The sequence below is a fragment of the Pan paniscus genome, chromosome 4 (genome assembly GCF_029289425.2).
Source record: "Pan paniscus chromosome 4, NHGRI_mPanPan1-v2.0_pri, whole genome shotgun sequence".
Taxonomy (NCBI): Eukaryota; Metazoa; Chordata; class Mammalia; order Primates; family Hominidae; genus Pan; species Pan paniscus.
In genome coordinates this window covers 123,602,168-123,618,031 of record NC_073253.2, presented here as the reverse complement: position 1 = coordinate 123,618,031, position 15,864 = coordinate 123,602,168, and the positions used below count along the sequence as shown (strand labels likewise).

Genomic DNA, 15,864 nt, shown 5'->3' with positions numbered 1-15,864 from the left:
ATTTAAGATCATTGATTTGGGGAATTAAAATGGCACTTTCTTTGTGAGAAGAAGCAAAAGGCTTGGAGTTGAGAGATGTGTCTGTATTTAAATCAAAACTCTTAAGATACTTATTGTGGAACCTCCTGCAGAGTATTTATTCTTTCTGAAACTAATTTCTTATGTATAAAATAGGAATAATAAATAATTACAGTGACTAATTCATATGGGTGCAATGACAATTAGGGAGATTATACATATAAATTATAATTTGCACATTTCCAGACAATTAGAAACCATTAAATTGAGCATCTGTGGTCTTTCTATCTGTTCTCAATACTCGGTATATATTGGTGGATGAAATATAGAATATCCCTGACCTGATAGCACTTGGAATATAGTATGCAGTTTAAGTTTTATGTAATACTGTTTTCAGGAGTTTTACTCACTTGTATAGCAGTGAGCGTCAGAAGCATTTTTCATCTTGCAAATTAGAATTCTTTTAAATTTCCATTGATTTGGTTAATTATGTGTAAGAATACCTCTTATAGTCCCTATTTTATTTCATAATGCATTGTTTTTGATGACTCAAATTTCACATTCCAACCAATAGACACAGTAAAAAAAAAAAGACAAAATTCGCATCTCATTCATTATACATTGTTTACCTATTTCCCCTCTACAACATTATTTTTGCATGTCTATACCTTTGTGCAATCTGTAATTCCTTTTTCAATTTGTACTTTTCTTTTTTTTAATCTTTATATATTGGATTTTTTTAAAGCTCTGCATATCAAAAGAAAAAGTATTTAAATGTCTAAATAGACATTTTGAATCTTATAATGATTTACTTGCCTTCTGATATCAGAGCAGTAAAAAGTTAATGAGAGTAATAGAAATAACAATGATAATAATGGTGAAGAATGCCTAGATCCACTCCTAGCAGAAGCTGGTATTGCTATCAAATAAATATAATTGAAATCAAAATGTCTGGTTGTGAATAATGTAAAATATATTTGTTTGTGAAAGTAATACAAAATATTATTTTGAAGGAATTTGAGAAATTTAAGAGTGCATTGCTTTGTTTATATTTTAAAGCTGACTTTAAAACCATATGTGGAAATATTCCTGGATTCACCTTTGACATTCACACAGGAAAAGCTGTTGGTGAGTTTTTCCAGATTATGTTTGTTTTAATACATATGTGTAGCATTCTGTAAAAATCTATTCTATGTTTTTAAAATTCAAGAGTACCACAAAATATAATAATCTGGGATCCAATCTAATATAGTTAGATAAGAGAGAAATAACAGGCTTACAGACTCTAACCAGGTGTTAATAATGATACTCCATCAGCATAGTCTGGTGACTGCGTTATGGTAGTTATGTGACTCTCTCGATATTTGTCACATCCACCAAGCTAAAGCTTCAGTTGTCCTTCTCATGCACATTGTATTACATGACTCTAAATAATCTACCTTATTTTAACCTTTAGTTGCTATTTTCTTAAGTACATTTTTAAATTTTTGGTGTATTTTTGCAGTATCCCTTTTTACTGGTCTAAATATGAATGTGCAGACTTATTTTTCATATTAATTAATTCCTTCTAAATGTACATTGTGTTGCTCACTCTAGTTTCCTTCCTCAAAGATTTGATAAGCAATATAATTTTTTTTTTTTTGAGATGGAGTTTTGCTCTTGTTGCCCAGGCTGGAGTGCAATGGCGCGATCTCAGCTCACTGTAACCTCTGTCTCCTAGGTTCAAGTGATTCTCCTGCCTCAGCCTCCTGAGTAGCTGGGATTACAGGCACCCACCACCACACCCAGCTAATTTTTTGTATTTTTAGTAGAGATGGAAGTTTCACCATGTTGGTCAGGCTGGTCTAGAACTCCTGACCTCAGGTGATCCACCCTCCTCAGCCTCCCAAAGTGCTGGGATTACAGGCGTGAGCCACCACACCTGGCCTAAGCAATGTAATTTTAAGTCTCCATTATGAATATATGATAAAATAAAATACATACAATGATGAAAACATAGCTTTTTTTTTTTTTTTTTTTTTTTTTTTGAGACGGAGTCTCGCTCTGTCGCCCAGGCTGGAGTGCAGTGGCGCGATCTCGGCTCACTGCAAGCTCCGCCTCCCGGGTTCACGCCATTCTCCTGCCTCAGCCTCCCGAGTAGCTGGGACTACAGGCGCCCGCTACCACGCCCGGCTAATTTTTTTGTATTTTTTTTTAGTAGAGACGGGGTTTCACCGTGTTAGCCAGGATGGTCTCGATCTCCTGACCTCGTGATCCGCCCGCCTCGGCGTCCCAAAGTGCTGGGATTACAGGCGTGAGCCACCGCGCCCGGCCGAAAACATAGCTTTTTAAACAAATGAATAGCAGCAGTTAGGGTAACGTGAAGAAGGGGTTTGATTGCCTAGAAAGTTCATTTGCTATATTGACTCTGAAATTACTTGGTATATTTTATCAGCTACTTAGATTTTTTCCATCACTGTTTCTATTTTCTGGTATATATGTTTTTATAAACCAAAAAAATTATCTATACTAGTATATAATAGATTTTTGTGACACTGAATATTTGTACTCATCCCAGGGTACATGTAGCATTATTCAAAGTTACATGGTAAGTATATTAAGCAGAACAACATATATTTGACCAAATCTGTTCCATTTCAGACATTGATGAATGTAAAGAGATTCCAGGCATTTGTGCAAATGGTGTGTGCATTAACCAGATTGGCAGTTTCCGCTGTGAATGCCCTACAGGATTCAGCTACAATGACCTGCTGTTGGTTTGTGAAGGTAATCTGAGTAAAGTATGTCCTTTATCCAGTATAATTTGGTATACATATATAGCATTTAGATGGTTTCTGATTTTTACTATTTCTTCTACAATTTTTCAAGAGTTGATCATCAAAGTGTGATGTGAATGTAATGCTAATACAATACTAAAAAGGACTCTTTAAAATGGAATTGTTGCTCTTTCAGATATAGATGAGTGCAGCAATGGTGATAATCTCTGCCAGCGGAATGCAGACTGCATCAATAGTCCTGGTAGTTACCGCTGTGAATGTGCCGCAGGTTTCAAACTTTCACCCAATGGGGCCTGTGTAGGTAAGAAAGAGGCTGACTCATTCTTTGGCACTGAGCACAAGATTCCTTAGATTTCCTATCAAAAAATACTTCAAGAATAATTTGGGAAAGATTTTCTCACTTAACCTGTTCATTTATAGTGAACCTATTTCACCATATCTTTTAGATTATTTTGTTAAGAAAATAGGTCTCTTCAATGGATTTCCCCAGGATTGGACCTAAAATAAAATAATATCATTCAGATACCAATAAACATAAAAAAATTTGCATGATTAAAAAAAGAGGGTTGGATACTTTAAAGACCTGCTCATTTTGATTCAGCTGTTGTTATGGTTCATTTTCAGCCTGTCTATAATAATTAATAGCAGGTTAGAGAAACACAACTGTGAAAAATGAGGAAATCTTAATAAAAATCAGATACATGTAACATTTGTTTTATTTTTTTTGTTTGTTTTAGATCGCAATGAATGTTTAGAAATTCCTAACGTTTGCAGTCATGGCTTGTGTGTTGATCTGCAAGGAAGTTACCAGTGCATCTGCCACAATGGCTTTAAGGCTTCTCAGGACCAGACCATGTGCATGGGTAAGAAGGGCATGTGGCTCCAGGGAGTGAAGTGGGGCTGGGACTCCAGAACAGATCACAGTTCCATCAGGTGCCATGAGTAACTACTATGTCTCTGTCAGAAACAATCTTGCAAAAAATTAACTAGGTCAAACTGTTTAAGTCTTGATTCAATATAAAATTTGCAAGCAGGGACATACTGCAATATATAAAATTTGCAAGCAGGGACATACTGCGATATGTTCTTCAGTTCAGTGATTCACAACTTTTTCTCGAGAAGATGTTCACATGGCTTGACAAGAAAAAACCCTCTGAGCCACTTGGGCTTGTGTGGAACTTACCATAGCACCCGCTGCCCTTTACCTTCATGTTTCTACTCAAGACACCATTTTGGAATGCAAGAGAGTAGTAAGAGTGACAGCATTAAACTTAATAAATTTATACACATATGCACATACTTTTTTAAAACAAATTGTTGAATAGTGGGATTTATGTACATATTTTGTGTTTTATCCCTTAAAAATAGCTTTAGGAGCAAATATAGCCAAACTCTTTAAAAATTCCCAGTAGCTAATGTAATGGGTAGTCAAGTGATAATAGTGCTTAGTGAGTACTTGCTGAGCTGATGATTAATAGGTTTTCAAAGACAGATGGGCTGGATGCCATGAAGCTGGGACTGAGTATAACCCCTTAAGTCTGATGTCAGCAGTTGGCTCTGCCTCTGCTGAAGAGTTTTCTTTCTGTGCTTTGCACTTGAAAGGGGAAAATTAAATTTAAAACTTGGCTACTTGTAATTAGCATTTTCTCAGTGTAGAAAAGGCTAGGGCTGTTCAGCTACTCTTGATATTCAAGATATTATCTATGTGAATATTAAAATCAGATTTCAGTACTGCAGGACTGGTTTCCTTCATGACACATCCATACAACAGGGAATACCTGGAGTATGTCTCCAGGTTCATCCATTGCCTCCTAAAGCCCTCCCTTTGGACTTCTCCCATAATGGCAGGGAAAATTCTCTAGGTGATGTTTATACAAAGGAATATACAGGATCTGGTCTTATTTGCATGAACTCCCTAAGAATGCTTGCTTATACATGCTTCTTCTTGCTGTACTCCCAGAGAGAGTATGATTTACCAAAAAAAAATATGAGATTTATGATTCAGAATTTCATATGGGGAAAATCTGTCCACTCATAACAGTTCTTCCATGATAAAAGCTAGTCAGATTCTTCAGTAAGACCTCCCTTATACAGAGCTTCCTTCCTAAAGAACAATACCAGCCCCCACCCTTTTTTTTGGTGTGGTAGAGTTTCAGCAGCCTGGAATTCATAGTTGGGGAGTCTGCTGTCTCATATGATGAATGACCTTTCTAAATATTTTCTTAATTCAGTTTTTTTGAAGGCTAATAGTGAATTCTAATAAACCTCAATTTGGATTTCATTACTTCATACAATTAAGTAAACTAAAGTTGGTCTTTGTTTTTCTGCTCAAATTAAGGGATTTAAATTTCTGGGTAAGTGTTTATAATGCCTTTTATTATGAAAGAAATTGTTTCAGTATTTTAGAAGATCAGTTTTATTTACGATTATTAAGCAGACCTGCTCATTAATACATCTCTACTAGGGGGATGCTCTCCTAGGCTATGTCTGAGTATTGTCTGAGTACAGTCAGTACCTGTTAAACTGTATTATTTTCTTAGAATTTTACAATTTTGATTCTTGTAATTTTGATTTTTCCGTATCTCTTACTCATTTTCCTCAAGTAGATATGAGTTTCTAGTATTGAATGAGGAAAATCTAAGTAATTCCATAAGTTAAACATATAAAACGGTTAATAGCCCATTTTTTTCTAGTTAAAAATTGAATTTTTTGAGCCTATATTTCTTTATAGATGTTGATGAGTGCGAGCGGCATCCGTGTGGAAATGGAACTTGTAAAAACACCGTTGGATCCTATAACTGTCTGTGCTACCCAGGGTTTGAACTCACTCATAATAATGATTGCCTGGGTAAGTACTTCATTCAGTCCTTTATTGCTTCTATTTCATTTCCACACAATGTGCTGAAATAAAAAACAAAACTAAAGAACAAAAAAAATTATATTACTAAAATTGCAAATATGTGCCAAAAGATATATAATTTCATTGACTGGTTTCTAGTTAACTGAAACCATAGTATTGGCCTAAATTGTCACAAGACAATATACTCTTGAATCCTTTTGTCAATCAGCCAATCATTTCAGGAAAAAAAGGTCATTCAGATCACAGTAAACATATTGGGACTGATTTATGGTTTAGGGTATTTGTATTCCCTTAATGAGATCAAAAATAGACCCTTCATTGTCTCAATGTTATTACAAGTATTTCATTTAAATCCATTCTGGATTATTTACATTCAAGTACCAGTAGGCTCCTACTTACACCTGTCATGACATTTCATTTTCCATCAGCTTTTGAAGCCAGAATGCCTTTCCCCACAAAAATAATGAATGGTGACTAGGTTTCTAGATAAGCCCTCAGAAATATCTCCTATGCGCCGTACAGGACTTTAGTCTTTGGCCCACAGCAACACACAAATGTGGAATGGAAACATAGTGAGTGGGAGAGGGTCCTGAAGTAGTTGGAGGAGAGAATAAGAGAAATGACAGCAAATGTTTATTCCTTGTTTACTGCATGCCAGGAACTGCACGGGTTAATTTACAGCATAATGTGTTGTAATTCGCATGGCCCTGCAAGGTATGTGAAAGAACTTAGGTTTTCTACCATTGTGGGACTACATCAGAGCTCATCCCGACATCCTCATTTAACCCAACATAAGTTCCTCTCTGTTTTCTTTATTTTTCAAAATTCCACAATTGTGAAAAAAAGTAGAGCTAATTGGACATTTTATTCAACTGCTGCCTTCTTGACTAGTTTCTTAGAGCCTTTGTACAGTCAGGGAGAACTAAAACTTAAATGAAAACTTAATACTTAATGTCTTTTTTCTTTCAATTATGTTTGATATCAGCAATTCCAGTGTTTTTAATATCATTGATTTTCCTGTAATAAATAAGCTCATTTATTTGTTCTCTGAATATGCTCAGCTTAGCTCCAGGTAAAGTATATGCAAATTAGGCAGTCAGATTAAATCCCACATATCCTCCTGCCTGTGGGAAAATAAATATTTTTCAGTTAGAAAGAATGGAAAGCTTCACCTTAAACCTTGATTTTTATCTGGTTCTAAATTCATGAGTTATATTAATATCAAAAATGAAAAAAATGTATCTTCATGGTTGAAAAATAGTAGGACTCTATGGGATCCTATTAATTATATGATCCTTATGATATGTGCCATTTTTCTCTGTTGATGAGGAATTGTAATATGGGATTTCTTATAAATGCATGCCAATAAGTATGTTTTTAAGTAGCGTCTTGTGAAACAATATACATGTTAAGAGCTCTTTCTGAAAAACATACTCCTGTTTGCTTACAGACATAGATGAGTGCAGTTCCTTTTTTGGTCAGGTGTGCAGAAATGGACGTTGTTTTAATGAAATTGGTTCTTTCAAGTGTCTGTGTAACGAAGGTTATGAACTTACCCCAGATGGCAAAAACTGTATAGGTAAGTATCTAAATAATAAGCAGTCTTTGTGGTGTTATGTTTTGTAAAATGATGATATGTACCTCCCTCCTTTCACTTAAGAACTCATCAATATTTCATTTAATCATCAGAGCACATGACCAAGATAAGCTATGATGGAAAATTTTAGTATAAGGTATCAACAATGGGAATGCCTCATAGGCAGTGTTTTTACTGGGGACAGAGCTTGAGGCTGTCCGTGTCTTAAGAAAAGTAAGCAAAGGCAACAAATAAAGAAAATTAGCCACTTGCCAAATAAGAAATATCCAAGATGTCAGAAGAGTATCTTTGGTAATATTTGTTCATGGTGACCCAGTAGATCAGAGGACCCGAGTTGAATTCATGTTAATATCATTTGGCAGACAGATAAATCTATGCAACAATTATCTCGTGCTTAAATTATTTTTTCTCTTCTTTTTCTCTAAAGACACTAATGAGTGTGTCGCCCTTCCCGGCTCTTGCTCTCCTGGTACCTGTCAGAATTTGGAGGGATCCTTCAGATGCATCTGTCCCCCAGGGTATGAAGTAAAAAGCGAGAACTGCATTGGTAAGAGTAACATTTATTCTGAGGCCCACTAGTAGTTCAGTATAGTAAGACATGGTAAAGACTCTGGAAACATACTAAGTGCCAACCACTGCAAGCATGCTGACCTAAGGAATTAAACATATAGCTGCCTACATCTGTTTTACTGAACCATCAGAAATGATGGTGAGAATAAAAAACTTAGGGATGTAGGATTTTTTCGTTACCAGAAATCTAATGCTAGTCAAAGAATTTTCAGCATATGCTAATTAATCTTTTTTCCAAATGTCAACAGCGACTTTCAGTGAATTTAAAGAGTGTCTACAAAAATTGTAATCTTTGGCACCCAGTTTTAAAACAGCTATTAAAGGTGTCTAGGGTCTTAGAAATGTGAAGCAGAAAAATCTCGACAATGCTGTTGAGATATTCTTTTTCTTGGGAAGGCCTCATGTCAAAGCAGCAAATATTAATCCATTTGTCATAACAGATGTTTTTCTGTTGAAACTCTTCCAGCACACATGAACACTGTAACCACATCAAAAGTGTGTCCCAGAATTGCCTAGTGGACATGATGAAGTCTGACCTTTTTTACAGTTCACTTTATTTCACTTTTATACAAATTATTTTTTACAGCCTTGTTGAAATTCAGAAGCACCAGCATTTTAGTGTGGTTTTTCTAACGTGAAAAGATGCTAAGGATATTTTCTGCCTTTGAATTACCCAATTTTTTTTAATTCTATCGCCCTTGGCAAGATTCTACCTAAAGATATATCATTCTACTGTTCATATTTAAGGGAGTTAAATAGGGCAGAAGGAAGTAGTTTACTTCATAGAATTTAATTATTCTTCAGACCACATAATTAGATACTATGGGTATCCCCTAGTCATTCTGATTTTCTCATTTGTATAGTTCATTATAAGATTATCTAGTGTTTTTAATACTTAAAAAACAATAAACAATAATACTAGAATCATCTCAGTAAGAAGTTTCTTGAAAAGTTTAAGGGGGTAGGAGCCAAGATGGCCAAATAGGAACAGCTCCGGTCTACAGCTCCCAGCGTGAGTGACGCAGAAGACGGGTGATTTCTGCATTTCCATCTGAGGTGCTGGGTTCATCTCACTAGGGAGTGCCAGATAGTGGGCGCAGGTCAGTGGGTGCATGCACTGTGCACGAGCTGAAGCAGGGCGAGGCATTGCCTCACTCGGGAAGCGCAAGGGGTCAGGGAGTTCCCTTTCCTAGTCAAAGAAAGTGGTGACAGATGGCACCTGGAAAATCGGGTCACTCCCACCCGAATACTGTGCTTTTCCGACAGGCTTAAAAAACGGCGCACCAGGAGATTATATCCCGCACCTGGCTCAGAGGGTCCTATGCCAATGGGGTCTCACTGATTGCTAGCACAGCAGTCTGAGATCAAACTGCAAGGTGGCAGCGAGGCTGGGGGAGGGGCGCCCACCATTGCCCAGGCTTGCTTAGGTAAACAAAGCAGCCCAGAAGCTCGAACTGGTTGGAGCCCACCACAGCTCGAGGAGGCCTGCCTGCCTCTGTAGGCTCCACCTCTGGGGGCAGGGCACAGACAAACAAAAAGACAGCAGTAACCTCTGCAGACCTAAATGGCCCTGTCTGACAGCTTTGAAGAGAGCAGTGGTTCTCCCAGCACGCAGCTGGAGATCTGAGAACGGGCAGACTGCCTCCTCAAGTGGGTCCCTGACCCCTGACCCCCGAGCAGCCTAACTGGGAGGCACCCCCTAGCAGGGGCAGACTGACACCTCACACGGCCCGGTACTCCAACAGACCTGCAGCTGAGGGTCCTGTCTTTTAGAAGGAAAACTAACAAACAGAAAGGACATCCACACCAAAAACCCATCTGTACATCACCAAAGACCAAAAGTAGATAAAACCACAAAGATGGGGAAAAAACAGAGCAGAAAAACTGGAAACTCTAAAAAGCAGAGCGCCTCTCCTCCTCCAAAGGAACGCAGTTCCTCACCAGCAACGGAACAAAACCGGACGGAGAATAACTTTGACGAGCTGAGAGAAGAAGGCTTCAGACGATCAAATTACTCCGAGCTATGGGAGGACACTCAAACCAAAGGCAAAGAAGTTGAAAACTTTGAAAAAAATTTAGATGAATGTATAACTAGAATAACCAATACAGAGAAGTGCTTAAAGGAGCTGATGGAGCTGAAAGCCAAGGCTCGAGAACTACATGAGGAATGCAGAAGCCTCAGGAGCCGACACGATCAACTGGAAGAAAGGGTATCAGCGATGGAAGATGAAATGAATGAAATGAAGCGAGAAGGGAAGTTTAGAGAAAAAAGAATAAAAAGAAACGAGCAAAGCCTCCAAGAAATATGGGACTATGTGAAAAGACCAAATCTACGTCTGATTAGTGTATCTGAAAGTGACGGGGAGAATGGAACCAAGTTGGAAAACGCTCTGCAGGATGTTATCCAGGAGAACTTCCCCAATCTAGCAAGGCAGGCCAACATTCAGATTCAGGAAATACAGAGAACGCCACAGATACTTCTCGAGAAGAGCAACACCAAGACACATAATTGTCAGATTCACCAAAGTTGAAATGAAGGAAAAAATGTTAAGGGCAGCCAGAGAGAAAGGTCACGTTACCCTCAAAGGGAAGCCCATCAGACTAACAGCAGATCTCTCGGCAGAAACTCTACAAGCCAGAAGAGAGTGGGGGCCAATATTCAACATTCTTCAAGAAAAGAATTTTCAACCCAGAATTTCATATCCAGCCAAACTAAGCTTCATAAGTGAAGGAGAAATAAAATACTTTACAGACAAGCAAATGCTGAGAGATTTTGTCACCACCAGGCCTGCCCTAAAAGAGCTCCTGAAGGAAGTGCTAAACATGGAAAGGAACAACCGGTACCAGCTGCTGCAAAATCATGCCAAAATGTAAACACCATCGAGACTAGGAAGAAACTGCATCAACTAACGAGCAAAATCACCAGCTAACATCATAATGACAGGATCAAATTCACACATAAAACTATTAACTTTAAATGTAAATAGACTAAATGCTCCAATTAAAAGACACAGACTAGCAAATTGGATAAAGAGTCGACCCATCAGTGTGCTGTATTCAGGAAACCCATCTCACGTGCAGAGACACACATAGGCTCAAAATAAAAGGATGGAGGAAGATCTACTGAGCAAATGGAAAACACAAAAAGGCAGGGGTTGCAATCCTAGTCTCTGATAAAACAGACTTTAAACCAACAAAGATCAAAAGAGACAAAGAAGGCCATTACTTAATGGTAAGGGATCAATTCAACAAGAAGAGCGAACTATCCTAAATATATATGCACCCAATAGAGGAGCACCCAGATTCATAAAGCAAGTCCTGAGTGACCTACAAAGAGACTTAGACTCCCACACATTAATAATGGGAGACTTTAACACCCCCCTGTCAACTTTAGACAGATCAGCGAGACAGAAGGTCAACAAGGATACCCAGAAATTGAACTCAGCTCTGCACCAAGCAGACCTAATAGACATCTACAGAACTCTCCACCCCAAATCAACAGAATATACATTTTTTTCAGCACCACACCACACCTATTCCAAAATTGACCACATACTTGGAAGTAAAGCTCTCCTCAGAAATGTAAAAGAACAGAAATTATAACAAACTATCTCTCAGACCATAGTGCAATCAAACTAGAACTCAGGATTAAGAATCTCACTCAAAACCGCTCAACTACATGGAAACTGAACAACCTGCTCCTGAATGACTACTGGGTACATAATGAAATGAAGGCAGAAATAAAGATGTTCTTTGAAACCAACGAGAACAAAGACACAACATACCAGAATCTCTGGGACACATTCAAAGCAGTGTGTAGAGGGAAATTTATAGCACTAAATGCCCACAAGAGAAAGCAGGAAAGATCCAAAATTGACACCCTAACATCACAATTAAAAGAACTAGAAAAGCGAGAGCAAACACATTCAAAAGCTAGCAGAAGGCAAGAAATAACTAAAATCAGAGCAGAACTGAAAGAAATAGAGACACAAAAAACCCTTCAAAAAATTAATGAATCCAGGAGCTGGTTTTTGGAAAGGATCAACAAAATTGATAGACCACTAGCAAGACTAATAAAGAAGAAAAGAGAGAAGAATCAAATAGACGCAATAAAAAATGATAAAGGGGATATCACCACCGATCCCACAGAAATACAAACTACCATCAGAGAATACGACAAACACCTTTACGCAAATAAACTAGAAAATCTAGAAGAAATGGATAAATTCCTCGACACATACACTCTCCCAAGACTAAACTAGGAAGAAGTTGAATCTCTGAATAGACCAATAACAGGATCTGAAATTGTGGCAATAATCAATAGCTTACCAACCAAAAAGAGTCCAAGACCAGATGGATTCACAGCCGAATTCTACCAGAGGTACAAGGAGGAACTGGTACCATTCCTTCTGAAACTATTCCAATCAATAGAAAAAGAGGGAATCCTCCCTAACTCATTTTATGAGGCCAGCATCATCCTGATACCAAAGCCGGGCAGAGACACAACCAAAAAAGAGAATTTTAGACCAATATCCTTGATGAACATTGATGCAAAAATCCTCAATAAAATACTGGCAAACCGAATCCAGCAGCACATCAAAAAGCTTATCCACCATGATCAAATGGGCTTCATCCCTGGGATGCAAGGCTGGTTCAATATATGCAAATCAATATATGTAATCCAGCATATAAACAGAACCAAAGACAAAAACCACATGATTATCTCAAAAGATGCAGAAAAGGCCTTTGACAAAATTCAACAACGCTTCATGCTAAAAACTCTCAATAAATTAGGTATTGATGGGACGTATCTCAAAATAATAAGAGCTATCTATGACAAACCCACAGCCAATATCATACTGAATGGGCAAAAACTGGAAGCATTCCCTTTGAAAACTGGCACAAGACAGGGATGCCCTCTCTCACCACTCGTATTCAACATAGTGTTGGAAGTTCTGGCCAGGGCAATCAGGCAGGAGAAGGAAATAAAGGGTATTCAATTAGGAAAAGAGGAAGTCAAATTGTCCCTGTTTGCAGACGACATGATTGTATATCTAGAAAACCCCATTGTCTCAGCCCAAAATCTCCTTAAGCTGATAAGCAACTTCAGCAAAGTCTCAGGATACAAAATCAATGTACAAAAATCACAAGCATTCTTATACACCAACAACAGACAAACAGAGAGCCAAATCATGAGTGAACTCCCATTCACAATTGCTTCAAAGAGAATAAAATACCTAGGAATCCAACTTACAAGGGATGTGAAGGACCTCTTCAAGGAGAACTACAAACCACTGCTCAAGGAAATAAAAGAGGATACAAACAAATGGAAGAACATTCCATGCTCATGGGGAGGAAGAATCAATATCATGAAAATGGCCATACTGCCCAAGGTAATTTACAGATTCAATGCCATCCCCATCAAGCTACCAATGACTTTCTTCGCAGAATTGGAAAAAACTACTTTAAAGTTCATATGGAACCAAAAAAGAGCCCGCATCACCAAGTCAATCCTGAGCCAAAAGAACAAAGCTGGAGGCATCACACTACCTGACTTCAAACTATACTACAAGGCTACAGTAACCAAAACAGCATGGTACTGGTACCAAAACAGAGATATAGATCAATGGAACAGAACAGAGCCCTCAGAAATAACGCCGCATATCTACAACTATCTGATCTTTGACAAACCTGAGAAAAACAAGCAATGGGGAAAGGATTCCCTATTTAATAAATGGTGCTGGGAAAACTGGCTAGCCATATGTAGAAAGCTGAAACTGGATCCCTTCCTTACACCTTATACAAAAATCAATTCAAGATGGATTAAAGACTTAAACATTAGACCTAAAACCATAAAAACCCTAGAAGAAAACCTAGGCATTACCATTCAGGACATAGGCATGGGCAGGGACTTCACGTCTAAAACACCAAAAGCAATGGCAACAAAAGCCAAAATTGACAAATGGGATCTAATTAAACTAAAGAGCTTCTGCACAGCAAAAGAAACTACCATCAGAGTGAACAGGCAACCTACAAAATGGGAGAAAATTTTCACAACCTACTCATCTGACAAAGGGCTAATATCCAGAATCTACAATGAACTCAAACAAATTTACAAGAAAAAAACAACCCCATGAAAAAGTGGGCAAAGGACATGAACAGACACTTCTCAAAAGAAGACATTTATGCAGCCAAAGAACACATGAAAAAATGCTCACCATCACTGGCCATCAGAGAAATGCAAATCAAAACCACAATGAGATACCATTTCACACCAGTTAGAATGGCAATCATTAAAAAGTCAGAAAACAACAGGTGCTGGAGAGGATGTGGAGAAATAGGAACACTTTTACACTGTTGGTGGGACTGTAAACTAGTTCAACCATTGTGGAAGTCAGTGTGGCGATTCCTCAGGGATCTAGAACTAGAAATACCATTTGACCCAGCCATCCCATGACTGGGTATATACCCAAAGGACTATAAATCATGCTGCTATAAAGACACATGCACACATATGTTTATTGCGGCATTATTCACAATAGCAAAGACTTGGAACCAACCCAAATGTCCAACAATGATAGACTGGATTAAGAAAATGTGGCACATATACACCATGGAATACTCTGCAGCCATAAAAAATGATAAGTTCATGTCCTTTGTAGGGATATGGATGAAATTGGAAATCATCATTCTCAGTAAACTATCACAAGGACAAAAACCAAACACCGCATATTCTCACTCATAGGTGGGAATTGAACAATGAGAACACATGGACACAGGAAGGGGAACATCACACTCTGGGGACTGTTGTGGGGTGGGGGGAGGAGGGAGGGATAGCATTGGGAGATATACCTAATGCTAGATGACGAGTTAGTGGGTGCAGCGCACCAGCATGGCACATGTATACATATATAACTAACCTGCACATTGTGCACATGTACCCTAAAACTTAAAGTATAATAATAAATAATTAATTAATCAATTAATTAAAAAAGAAAAGTTTAAGATCCTGTTGTTCTTCCATTTTCTTTGCTCATGCTCAATCTTGATTCTTCTTTGTCTCTGTGATCCTTCTCTTTATGGAATGCTAATAAAAGTAGTGTGTCAGCCACTAGAAGGGAAATAGAAATACACATGCCTCCTTGTATTAGGCAGTCTTGGCTACCTTTCCTCTTAATGAAAGTATGGATAGCTTTTATTTCATTAAGATATCATATATTATTATTTATTAAGTTTCAGAAATATTTCCTTTTCCTTTATCGTTAGCAATGACACTGGTTTGCATCTCTGAAAAAATGGTTTTAATTTATTACTTTTTTTTTTTTGAGATGGAGTCTCGCTCTGCCACTCAGGCTGGAGTGCAGTGGCACTGTCTTGGCTCACTGCAACCCCCACCTCCTGGGTTCAAGCGATTCTCCTGCCTCAGCCTCCCGAGTAGCTGGTATTACAGGTGCCCGCCACCACGCCTGGCTAATTTTTGTACTTTTAGTAGAGACGGGGTTTCACCATGTTGGCCAGGCTGGTCTCGAACTCCTGACCTCAAGTGATCCACTGGCCTCGGCCTCCCAAAGTGTGAAAAAATGGTTTTTAATTAACTTACTTCACTGTAAGATTTTCTTCAGACTAGTATCTTTTCTACCAACTTTTCCCAGATGACATTCTAACATGACCACACACACACATACACATACATAGATATGTGTACACATACCCTGCACAGATATAAATTCATTCCTACATTCAGTGGGTATGACAGTGAACATTTGGCACCTTTCTAGGTGCTAGAAATACAGGAACATCATCTTTGCTTTGGGGTAACTTACTACCTAAGGGAAGAGACCTATTTTGTAAATAAACCTGTTTTGTGAAGACATCCTTATAATACAATGTGACAGACACTGTACTGGAGGTTTGTTCAGGAGATGGGAGCACCGCAGGAGGTTAGGGATCATTGTGGTAGTTGTGAGAGGGTGGCAGTTCAAGAAAGCCTGTCACAGAGGATTGATGATTGTCTAGGTCACACTTAAATGTTGGATAGGATT

The 15,864-nt window shown here is 38.1% G+C and overlaps 1 protein-coding gene across 1 annotated transcript in view; it reads left to right on the top strand.

Annotated features, from left to right (window-relative positions):
• FBN2 (fibrillin 2) overlaps positions 1-15,864 on the top strand; it is a 280,535-nt gene that overhangs the window by 229,898 nt on the left and 34,773 nt on the right. The window contains exons 42-48 of the mRNA XM_003826666.7: positions 1,078-1,146; positions 2,659-2,784; positions 2,971-3,096; positions 3,533-3,658; positions 5,527-5,643; positions 7,106-7,234; positions 7,680-7,799. Coding sequence (XP_003826714.3) covers positions 1,078-1,146; positions 2,659-2,784; positions 2,971-3,096; positions 3,533-3,658; positions 5,527-5,643; positions 7,106-7,234; positions 7,680-7,799 — 813 coding nt within the window. The remainder of the gene's footprint in view (positions 1-1,077; positions 1,147-2,658; positions 2,785-2,970; positions 3,097-3,532; positions 3,659-5,526; positions 5,644-7,105; positions 7,235-7,679; positions 7,800-15,864) is intronic.